We start from the raw sequence: 12,966 nt of genomic DNA, 5'->3' as shown, positions 1-12,966 counted from the left end.
ACCAATGTGTGGTGGTCTTGCAGAAATGATAAATCAATATACTGTATATTCATAATAAAAAAGTAAGTAGCCTTGCACAAGCTTTGGCTTGTACGAGCCTGAAGGACATAGAAGTACACCCCCTGGACAGGACGCTAGTCTACGGCAGGGCCTAAGTATATTCATACAGTACCAAACACGTTTTCCTTTCCATTAGAGGTTGAGTGTTGGATCTAGAATGAACCCGTTGTCCTACACATTCTAGGAACGTTTGTTGTTACTTAAAACACACCCCGTGAATACGTACTTACTATCAATCCATGATGAGCTCAACACACTCTATTTGGAGACGGATGGTTCGGTTGGGCCAGATTTAATTTGACCAAAATACTATAATGAGAACAAAATATCCAAGTGCCAGAAGTTCTGTGTATAAATTAAACAACAAAGGAGACGGGCCTCTGAAGAATATTCCCAAATGACTCCAGTCTGTCTCTGTAAAGCAGGACCATTTGTATGGATAGAGTTTCTCCAAAAGGCACAGAGCACATTTCTCAAATGAATCCACAAATCCATTTCTAAGTCAAGGGGGCTTTGAAGCCATTTCTATGGCTTTGCATGGAAGCAGTCGAACTGGGCTGACTTACATGCCTTGGAATTTGTCTATTAAGTGAACTCTAGCAGCTCATCATGCACATCCCCAACTGAGAGAAAGATTAAAACATTTTCTCCAGACAACTCTGTGAATATTCTGTGAATATTATAGGGACAGGTAATTCAGTATGCAATACTTTCAGAGGCTCTGTCTTAATTGAAATAACCTATTCCCCACTGCTCCTGAGATTTCAGTGAATCTTGACATGGACTGATATTTCCTGTATGCACCGGTCACAGTTGTACGGTGTATAGTAACTTAGGTGACACCACTACTTCAGCCAGACTATGGTTCCTTTCAGGTGTACCTCTCAGCTGTCACTCACAGTGCAGCACAGTTCCAGAAGATAACAATGGTTTACCAACTCCTCCTCTAATACCATACTTCGACCATCCTCAACCTTTTGTGTGCGATGCCACACTAGTCATTCAGAATTCAGCATCCCAGACCATCTCTTCACCCTAATAGCAATAGGCACCGATTCCTCCACCCGTTTCACTCGTCTCGTTCCCTTGTTCCGTCCAGTGGCTGATTTGGAATGCAGCCATTTTTTAAAGCAGCGACTTCTGCTCGCACTCTGCATTATTCAGCGTTTCCAAGAAACTCTACGCACCCTGGAGGACTATGCCTTCCTCTCTCATTTCCATATTTGTACTGTAGGACTCTACACTACGCCGCGTTAGGGTTTAGAAATCTTACTCAGAGAATACCAATTTGTTGGTGGATGCAAGCCCCTCGCAGCCAGAGAGTCACCTGGAGACCAATTTAACATGCAACTGGAGGGACCCGGTCAGCGGTTGGCAGCTAAGGACAGGCTCTGTGTCTGTCTGTCTACTGGTGGGGCCGTGACCCCACTCTCCGAGGGTGTCTCAGGGGGAGGTGGGATATGCAAAAATCACATTTCCAATTCACACATGCGAACAATACACACTTTTACATGTGTGAAATAGGACAAATATGAGCACCCAACAAATTATTATTATTTATTATTAATATTATTATAAATCACCCACCCACCGACCAGCCAGTCAGCTGCCCGTCTGTCTATAAGGAGAGGCCAGAGTGATGCCTTCATACATATGCATTGGAGTGAGGAGCACCCAATTTTTCCAAGTCAGAGGAACAATGGGGCACTTATTCATGAAAACAAATTAAGTAGAAGCAGCTTGTTACATACTGGTAACTGCCCAAATAAAGGAAACACCAAAATAAAGTTTCTTAATAGGGTGTTGGGCCAACACGAGCCTCCAGAACAGCTTCAATGCGCAGTGTTTTCCCTAAGCGACAGCCGTCGGCTGAACAGCCGATAACAGACATTGTCAGCCGGCTACTCTACAAGGTGTCGAAAGCGTTCCATTGGGATGCTGGCCCATGTTGACTCCAATGCTTCCCACAGTTGTGTCAAGTTGGCTGGATGTCCTTTGGGTGGTGGCCCATTCTTGATACACATGGGAAACTGTTGAGCGTGAAAAACCCAGCTGCGGTGCAGTTCTTGACACAAACCGGTGCGGCTGAAACCTACTACCATACCCCGTTCAAAAGGCACATAAATCTTTTGTCTTGCCCATTCACCCTCTGAATGGCACACATACCCAATCCATGTCTCAAGGCTTAAAAATATGTATTTAACCGGTCTCCTCCCCTTCATTTACACTGATTGAAGTGGATTTAACAAGTGACATCAATAAGGGATCATAGCTTTAACCTGAATAGTCTATGTCATGGAAAGAGCAGGTGTTCTTAATGTTTTGTATACTGTATATCACATCGGGACAATGGTATTTTATTGGTATTTTATTAGGATCCCCATTAGCTGTTGCAAAACATGAAACATGACATAATACAGAACATTAATAGACAAGAACATGTAGAGGACAGAACTACATCAATTTAAAAAAGGCACATGTAGCCTACATATCAATACATACACACAAACTATCTAGGTCAAATAGGGGAGAGGCGTTGTGCCGTGAGGTGTTGCTTTATCAGTTTTTTTCAACCAGGTTTGCTGTTCATTTGAGCAATATGAGATGGAACGGAGTTCCATGCAATAATGGCTCTATATAATACTGTACGCTTTCTTGAATTTGTTCTGGATTTAGGGACTATGAAAAGACCCCTGGTGGCATGTCTGGTGGGGTAAGTGTGTGTGACAGAGCTGTGTGTAAATTGACTATGCAAAAAATCTTGTTTGTATTTTCCTAGGATTCGAAGCCCATGTCGAGACTTACCAGTGACCGCTAAAGTGAATCGTCAGTGTAGCCTAGTGATGGGTTCATTTGGCTCCCTAATTTGCATACTGGTAGGCTACTACTGCTTTTCTGCGATTATCTGCAGATAGATTATGAAAACATTTGATATAGATGTTTAACAGGAACAATAGGAAATGGAGAGAGCCTCAATCTGGTCCAAAATATGATCAAATAAAAAATATTGAAGGTTATAAAAGCTAATGATAGTATTTTAAAATATATTTATATAGGCCTACTGATTTGATTAAAGTGTCGACAATGGAGCAGTCAACTGCTGCTTTCTGTATAGCAAAGCACATGTTTAACACCTGCTTCATTCTTCAATCATACCTGTAGGTCTATTCGTGGGTACCTGACCTTGTATAAAAGTGGGGGATCTGGCGGGGGATCTGGGGATCCTCCCCCTGCAGTTTTTTGCCTTTTTTTCTTTTTTTAATTCTGCTATTCTATATTGTTTCTCAACAGGTAATCCATGTTTACTTGACAGAACATAACTTTTCTTCTTAGGTTTTTGTCACAATAAACTAAATTGAAAGAGTAGACTATCTAGACAAGTATTTCTGACAAGATTAACAATCTACCGCGTTCCCTCAAAGTCCCACCCACAGTGATTGATTGACAGGTCTGAAACCCTACCAGCTCTGTGACTCAAACATCCTGCCCCCTCCCCTGACAATCCCACCCATAGTGATTTACGGACAGGAAACTGTTAAAGGTATAGTTCACCCAAATTACAGTTTCCTTAACCTTGGTGTCCACAGCCACAGAGCCAATAAAATACATCATTTTACTTAGAAAATAGTCCTGATCATATACAGTGCCTTGCAAAAGTATTCATCCCCCTTGGCGTTTTTCCTATTTTGTTGCATTACAACCTGTAATTTAAATGGATCTTTATTTGGATTTCATGTAATGGACATACACAAAATAGTCCAAATTGGTGAAGTGAAATTTTAAAAATGAATAACGGAAAAGTGGTGCGTGCATATGTATTCACCCCCTTTGCTATGAAGCCCCTAAATAAGATCTGGTGCAACCAATTACCTTCAGAAGTCACATAATTAGTTAAATAAAGTCCACCTGTGTGCAATCTAAGTGTCACATGATCTGTCACATGATCTCAGTATATATACACCTGCTCTGAAAGGCCCCAGTCTGCAACACCACTAAGCAAGGGGCACCACCAAGCAAGCGGCACCATGAAGACCAAGGAGCTCTCCAAACAGGTCAGGGACAAAGTTGTGGAGAAGTACAGATCAGGGTTATAAAAAAAATAACATTCCACGGAGCACCATTAAATCCATTATTAAAAAATTGAAAGAATATGGCACCACAACAAACCTGCCAAGAGAGGGCCGCCCACCAAAACTCACAGACCAGGCAAGGAGGGCATTAATCAGAGAGGCAACAAAGAGACCAAAGATAACCCTGAAGGAGATGCAAAGCTCCACAGCGGAGATTGGAGTATCTGTCCATAGGACAACTTTAAGCTGTACACTGTCACGATCGTCGGATACAGAGGACCAAGGCGCAGCGTGGAAAGTGAACATACTTATATTTAGAGTAATCACACGAACAAAATAACAAATCAATACGTGACGTCCTTAGTGCAAAACACAAACCTACACAGGAACAAGATCCCACAAACACTGTGGAAAAACAGACTGTTTAAATATGGTTCCCAATCAGAGACAACCAGCAACAGCTGACACTCGTTGCCTCTGATTGAGAACCACTCTGGCCAACATAGAAACACAATAACTACACCCTAGAAACACAAAACTAGAACAACACAAAGAACACTCACACCCTGGCTCAACATACAAGCGTCCCCAGAGCCAGGGCGTGACATACACTCCACAGAGCTGGGTTTTACGGAAGAGTGGCCAGAAAAAAGCCATTGCTTAAAGAAAAAAATTAGCAAACACGTTTGGTGTTCGCCAAAAGGCATGTGGGAGACTCCCCAAACATATGGAAGAAGGTACTCTGGTCAGATGAGACTAAAATTTAGCTTTTTGGCCATCAAGGAAAACGCTATGTCTGGCGCAAACCCAACACCTCTCATACATTGGCCCTCAAAGACTGAAGCTGTGTAGCTCTGGTATAAGTATAATGACAAACCATGCATACAGTATGTGTGTGTTTCGGTGATGGTAGGTAGGTAGATCAGTACTCACAGGAGCCCACGTCTCCTTGCAGCTGTAGGATCTGCGGTACTGGCATAGTGAGGACCACAGCGTCAAACTGCTCCGGGGCCCCGCCCTTCCGACACACCTCCCAGCTGGCGCCCTTCTGGTAGATGTGGGTGACGTGGTGGTCAAAGAACACCTCTGCCCCTGCTTGGGTGCGGAGACGCAGAGTTGGCAATGTTGCAGTGAAAGACAGGGACAGATGGAGGAAGATAAGGAAAGCAAGAGAGTCGGTAAGGAAGAAATCCAGAGAGGATGTCAAATATAGAGAAGCCGTTTGATTGTGCACCACTGGGGAAACGATTACAACTTTGTGGTTAATAATACATACATCTTGGATATGGTTACATACACTCTCTGGCGCACATGGTGGTGCCAAGAGAGTTCTAGAACGGCATGCTACCTCACTTCATTCCGTTCCCAAATTACGGATAATGAGGAGAAATAACGCAGGAAGAGATAGTGAATTAGAGCAAAGATGCACAACTCCTCTCCCTGGGGACGCCGAGTTGTACATTCCAGAATAAGACTACAGTATAAAGAAACAATTTGTCTCTTTAAAGATCAAGAACAAGGTTAGGAGCATCATAGAGGTCCAGAAAATAGAACCCTCAACCTTTTAGTTGAGACTGGAGATAAAATATCAGTTGTTGCCTGAGGGTTGTGATTTGATCTGCTAATATTGTTCCATTAGGTTTTGTAGATTATTTCCTATTAGTTGATAACTCTACTGATTAATCAGATGTGGAGAGGTAGTATATCAGGCCTCCATTCACAACGCATTCTAAAAGGCCTGGAGTGGTTAATACTGTAGATAGCCCTCCTTTGTTTGGCCTGCTAACGACTTGCTACCTTCAACCTCGTATGACATTCCATGGCTTTGACCTCATATGACATTCTGCTATTTTTGAATTTCAATCACATTATTTGTTATCACTTTTTTGATCTTGTATGACATTCATCTTGATTAACTGAAATAGACACTTATGTAGGGGTGAAACAGGGTTAATGACCTAATCATTATTGACCAAGTTAAAGGCTATATGTGGATTAACTGATTCATATTTTTTCAGAACTTGTCAACTAAAGCATTAGTTGATCAATCTGTTTGATTAATGGTTTCATCTTTACAGCCTTAGTTTTGAAGTCAAAGCAACATCCTGCACTGTCCCTCCTGGATGTCTAGTTGGGCTAGGCCTTCATTATCTGGACTCAGTATGGTTTAGACAAAATATAAAATCACCCTATGAAATCTGGCCTTATTCTCTCCTCGCTCTCTAGGAACTTGGACAAACAAATGAAAGCTGGATGAACGGAAGGACATGAAACTCAGGACATGAGCCAAAACAAAATAAAAATTATATTATTAATACAAATAATTATATTTATTAATGAAAAAAATATTTGTTTAATTAAGAACAAAAGGAAAACATTTGAAATACTCAACAGAAAACGATGCAAACAAAATAAATGATCCAACAAGGTCCTTGTCAAAGATATTTGAGACTGACATAACGTGTGCTCTTTCAATATAAGATAAAAGGGTAGGAGAAAGGGCTACCTGACTGCTTGAGGAAATGTTTGACGATGGAGGACACTCCTGTTGGACTGACATAGTTTTTTTGGCCTCCCTCCTTCATCACCTCCCCTTCCACAGAGGAAACCAGGGGCTTCAGAACACCATGGGCCAGCAGCTCTTCATAGAAGCTGAAACACAATGGGATGAAGATGATGATGATGATGATGATGATGAGAACAATCTTGGAACACAAAGAATAACTTGCTCAAAGTTAACAGAACAAACAGAAACCAATGGATGGACACATTTGTTGCTCCCCTAACAAGTATCATTGGTAAAATGTTGTAAAATATATATATATATATATATATATATATATATATATATATATATATATATATATATATATATATACACACACACAGTGGGGAGAACAAGTATTTGATACACTGCCGATTTGGCAGCTGTGAGAGACGGAATCTAAAACAAAAATCCAGAAAATCACATTGTATGATTTTTAAGTAATTAATTTGCATTTTATTGCATGACATAAGTATTTGATACATCAGAAAAGCAGAACTTAATATTTGGTACAGAAACCTTTGTTTGCAATTACAGAGATCATACGTTTCCTGTAGGTCTTGACCAGGTTTGCACACACTGCAGCAGGGATTTTGGCCCACTCCTCCATACAGACCTTCTCCAGATCCTTCAGGTTTCGGGGCTGTCGCTGGGCAATACGGACTTTCAGCTCCCTCCAAAGATTTTCTATTGGGTTCAGGTCTGGAGACTGGCTAGGCCACTCCAGGACCTTGAGATGTGTGTTTCGGGTCGTTGTCATGCTGGAAGACTCAGCCACGACCCATCTTCAATGCTCTTACTGAGGGAAGGAGGTTGTTGGCCAAGATCTCGCGATACATGGCCCCCTCCATCCTCCCCTCAATACGGTGCAGTCGTCCTGTCCCCTTTGCAGAAAAGCATCCCCAAAGAATGATGTTTCCATCTCCATTCTTCACGGTTGGGATGGTGTTCTTGGGGTTGTACTTATCCTTCTTCTTCCTCCAAACACGGCGAGTGAAGTTTAGACCAAAAAGCTCTATATTTGTCTCATCAGACCACATGACCTTCTCCCATTCCTCCTCTGGATCATCCAGATGGTCATTGGTAAACTTCAGACGGGCCTGGACATGCGCTGGCTTGAGCAGGGGGGACCTTGCGTGCGCTGCAGGATTTTAATCCATGACGGCGTAGTGTGTTACTAATGGTTTTCTTTGAGACTGTGGTCCCAGCTCTCTTCAGGTCATTGACCAGGTCCTGCCGTGTAGTTCTGGGCTGATCCCTCACCTTCCTCATGATCATTGATGCCCCACGAGGTGAGATCTTGCATGGAGCCCCAGACCGAGGGTGATTGACCGTCATCTTGAACTTCTTCCATTTTCGAATAATTGCACCAACAGTTGTTGCCTTCTCACCAAGCTGCTTGCCTATTGTCCTGTAGCCCATCCCAGCCTTGTGCAGGTCTACAATTTTATCCCTGATGTCCTTACACAGCTCTCTGGTCTTGGCCATTGTGGAGAGGTTGGAGTCTGTTTGATTGAGTGTGTGGACAGGTGTCTTTTATACAGGTAAATAGTTCAAACAGGTGCAGTTAATACAGGTAATGAGTGGAGAACAGGAGGGCTTCTTAAAGAAAAACTAACAGGTCTGTGAGAGCCGGAATTCTTACTGGTTGGTAGGTGATCAAATACTTATGTCATGCAATAAAATGCAAATTAATTACTTTAAAATCATACAATGTGATTTTCTGGATGTTTGTTTTAGATTCCGTCTCTCACAGTTGAAGTGTACCTATGATGAAAATTACAGACCTCTACATGCTTTGTAAGTAGGAAAACCTGCAAAATCGGCAGTGTATCAAATACTTGTTCTCCCCACTGTATATATATGCTAGTAACATATTGCCATAATGGTTATGGTGCTGTAGGTAATAGGTAGACCCTAGAACAACAGATTTGAGAGGTTTGGGACATGATATGCATTGATTGTGTAATACTGTACTTGTGATGCATTTGGGCGTAGTAGGGCGTGGCAGTAATGTACTGTGCACCAAGATCAACTATACAGGAGGCATCAGACGGACTTCTGCTGGTGGACATCCTACCTCCTGCAACACAAAGATGAGAAAAGGCACGAAGAAAACATAAACATGTATAAACATTGAAATGATATTTACCCAAATTACAGATCAACAGCAGCAAACACATAGATCAATCACTTTATTGGTCAATTGTGCACAACGTCCACCCTCCGGTTGCTGGCTAGCCTCTAATCGCTGCGCTACCTGCCGGTTAGGGTTATATAGCCTATACATTAGGGTCAAATATTATTTTGTGACATATCTTTCTAAAAACCAACAGGCTCCGAGACAGCTTCTACCCCCAAGCCATCAGACTGCTAAATAGATAGCCAGATTGCTAAATAGTCAATTAATGGTACCCAAACTATCTGCACTGACCCTATGCACACTCACTAGACCATATATACAAACCATATACACACACTCACAAACACTACATTGACAATCCCACACAAAACCCACACACATTTACTACATACACACCACACACACGCATGCATACCAACAACACAAACACACATCCATACACACACAAACACACACACTTTTACACTCATCATTTGCTGCTGCTACTCTGTTATTTATTTTACTCTTATTATTATCTATCCTGACGCCTAGTCACTTTACCCTGCCTTCACGTACATATCTACCTCAAATACCTCATACCTTTGCACATTGATCTGGTACTGGTACTCCCTGTATATAGCTCCATTCTTGTGTATTTTATTTTATTCCTTGTGTTACTATTTTATATATTTTTTGAACTCTGTATTGTTGGGGGGGGCTCATAAGTATTTTACGGTAAAGTCTACACCAGTTGTATTCGGCACGTGACAAATAACATTTGATTTGATTTTGATTTGAAGTACTGAGATGCCACTGATAGGAGCAGGAGAGATGGACATTTTGAAAAAATCCCACGTGTCACAATTTGACCAGTTGTCTAACGTCAACGCCGTCAGAGTGCTGAAAGATCTGATAGAACGGTTGTTTTTATTCAGGATTTTCAAATGAATGATTTTCCATACTTTACAAATGTTGGTATTGAAATGTTATTTTTAGAGGCAAAAATATATTGTCAACTCCGTCAGTGGCTTGTCAACTCCGTCACTGATGGCTAACCCTTAAACTCGTTTTTTTGTCAATATTCTGAATAAATATTTTTAACACTGTTCTGCAACATATCAGTGGTGGAAAAAGTACCCAATTGTCATTCTTGAGTAAAAGTAAAGATACTTTAATAGAAAATGAATCAAGTAAAAGTGAAAGTCACCCAGTAAAATATTACTTGAGTAAAAGTATTGGTTTTAAATATACTTAAGTATCAAAAGTAAAACTATAAATCATATAAAATTGCTCATATTAAGCAAACCAGAAGGCACAATTTACTTGTTTTTGTTAATTTACGGATAGCCAGGGGCACACTCCAACACTCAGACATAATTTACAAACAAAGCATTTGTGTTTAGTGAGTCCGCCAGATCAGAGGCAGTAGGGATGACCAGGGATATTCTCTTGATAAGTGTGTGAATTGGACCATTTTCCTGCTGCTAAGCATTTAAAAATGAGTACTTTTGGGTGTAAGGAAAAATGTATGGAGTAAAAAGTACATTATTTTCTTTAGGAATGTAGTGAAGTAAGAGTTAAATAGTCAGGTAAAGTACAGATACCCCAAAAAACGACTTAAGTAAAATACTTTACATTATTTTTACTTAAGTACTTTACACCACTACAACATATGCTTAAACAATTGAAGTATTGTGTTGTGCTAGCCCTAAGGGCTAATGTTTGCTTTATAAATGCTGTTTTATGTTCTAAATCTAGAAAAACATGCCAAAATGCTAAGGAAATTAGCCCTGGAGCATTTAATAGTGTTACAAAACAAAAAATAAGTTTGGAAATTTGTATTACATATTTGAATAATCTAATATTAGAATTAAACAATCAAGGCCTTTAAACACTTGGACAATAATAGTAAAAAATGAAATGCCTTTTATGGTGTCTGACGGAGTTTACATCAATCTAAATTAGGAGGTTGTTCCTTTACATGGTGTGACAGCTGATATATATTTAACATTTTGTTAATATGAAGACAAATATTTGTATGATAAAAGTTGATTGTCCCGTCTTTCAAGAATCCCTGAGCTCTAAAATAGCAACATTGTCTCTCAGCCTCATGGAAAAATGTGTTAAATACACTGAACAAAAACATAAACGCAACATGTAAAGTGTTGGTCCCATGTTTCATGAGCTGATATAAAAGAGCCCAGAAATGTTTCATACGCACAAAAAGCTTAGTTCATTTCCATACCATAAGCCAAACATAGTTTTAGAGAAATGGTCAGTATGTCCAACCGGCCTCACAACCACATGTATGGCTTCGTGTGGGGGAGCGGTTTGCTGATGTCAACATTGTGAACAGTGCCCCATGGTCGCGGTGGGGTTATGGTATGGGCAGGCATAAGCTACGGACAACGAAAACAATTACATTTTATCAATGGCAATTTGAATGCATTACATTTACATTACATTTGAGTCATTTAGCAGACGCTCTTATCCAGAGCGACTTACAGTTAATGCATAATTTATTTATTTTTCATACCCCCTGTGGGAATCAAACCCACAACCCTGGCGTTGCAAACGCCATGCTCTATCAACTGAGCTACATCCCTGCCGGCCATTCCCTCCCCTACCCTGGACGACGCTGGGCCAATTGCGCGCCACCCCATTGGTCTCCCGGTCGCGGCCGGCTATGACAGAGCCTGGATTCGAACCAGGATCTCTAGTGGCACAGCTAGCACTGCGATGCAGTGCCTTAGACCACTGCGCCACTCGGAGATATCATGACGAGATCCTGAGGCCCATTGTGTGCCATTAATCTGCCGACATCACCTAATGTTTCAGCATGATAATGCACAGCCCCATGTCGCAAGGATCTGTACACAATTCCTGGATGCTGAAAATGTCCCAGTTTTTCCATGGCCTGCATACTCACCAGACATGTTACCCACTGAGCATTGTTTGGGATGCTCTTGATCGACGTGTACAACAGCGTGTTCCAGTTCCCGCCAATATCCAGCAATTTCGCACAGCCATTGAAGAGGAGTGGGACAACAGGCCACAATCAACAGCCTGATCAACTCTATGCGAAGGAGATGTGTTGTACTGCATGAGGCAAATGGTGGTTATAATTCACGCCCCTACCTTTTTTATGGTATCTGTGACCAACAGATGCACATCTGTATTCCCAGTCATGTGAAATCCATAGATTAGGGCCTAATTTATTTATTTCAGTTGACTGGTTTCCTTATATGAACTGTAACTCAGTAAAATATTTGAAATTGTTGCATTTATATTTTTGTTCAGTATAGTATGCGCGATTAGCTATTAAAACTGGACATTTTTCTCTCTGCCCCATGGCAAAAAATGTATACATAATAACTTGTTTGAATTGACATGAATGTTGTCAACAACACTCATTCAATCTCGTCAGTAAACTATTATCATTTGTTACGTTTTCCAGTCTATCTGTTGATATGTAATTTCCTCGGGCATTACAGGGCCCTATACCTCAAAGTGGGGGACGGGGGGCGCTTAACTGCGCTACGCCACTGAATTTGACCCTCTCATTTTTACTGTTCTCTATGGAATAATAAGCACGCAGCCGACATTGTAATTATATAATTTTGTATGACAACTGCATTTGGCCAATGCACTGTACATTCTGTGCATTGCAACATTATGTGACACTCATTATTGCCTTGTGTAGCAAGTAGGCTACGCTTCTGCTTCGTATACATTTTGATTTATTTAGATACAATGTAAGAACTTTGTCGGCAACTGACACAAACTTACCTGCTCCTCGCGATTTATCCCAGACAACAACAACTTTGTTTGGCATTTCTCTTCGCAGAAGACAAGCGCATAAACTGCCTGTCAAACCTGCACCAACTATAAGAACTCGAGACATTATCGCCTGAACTATAAACAACTTCCGTTGACAAATAACGTTTCACCTCACCAAGCTTCTTTGAGCGTATTTGGTAACGCTACAGATTTCACCTCTATCATATGATTGTAAACATGAATGGCTGTTGGCCGACCAAAATGTTCCATTGGTTGTATGCATAGACAAACAGTTTATTGAACAAAATAAAATAAACTACTTAGTTTTTAACAAAATTGCACTGATAACAGTATTATTACATCAACATGACTGACTAATTAGGCTACTA

At 40.9% G+C, this 12,966-nt stretch overlaps 1 protein-coding gene across 1 annotated transcript in view; it reads right to left on the bottom strand.

Moving 5' to 3' along the window:
• rnls (renalase, FAD-dependent amine oxidase) overlaps nt 1–12,806 on the bottom strand; it is a 67,747-nt gene extending 54,941 nt beyond the window's left edge. The window contains exons 1-4 of the mRNA XM_084164958.1: nt 12,587–12,806; nt 8,653–8,758; nt 6,637–6,782; nt 5,064–5,222 (exon numbers count right to left, since the gene is read on the bottom strand). Coding sequence (XP_084021084.1) covers nt 5,064–5,222; nt 6,637–6,782; nt 8,653–8,758; nt 12,587–12,701 — 526 coding nt within the window. The 5' untranslated portion in view covers nt 12,702–12,806. The remainder of the gene's footprint in view (nt 1–5,063; nt 5,223–6,636; nt 6,783–8,652; nt 8,759–12,586) is intronic.
• Nucleotides 12,807–12,966: the final 160 nt, after the last annotated feature.

Source organism: Coregonus lavaretus (genome assembly GCF_964263955.1).
Source record: "Coregonus lavaretus genome assembly, chromosome: 1".
In the NCBI taxonomy this organism is placed as follows: domain Eukaryota; kingdom Metazoa; phylum Chordata; class Actinopteri; order Salmoniformes; family Salmonidae; genus Coregonus; species Coregonus lavaretus.
This window is presented reverse-complemented; position numbering and strand designations above follow the sequence as displayed.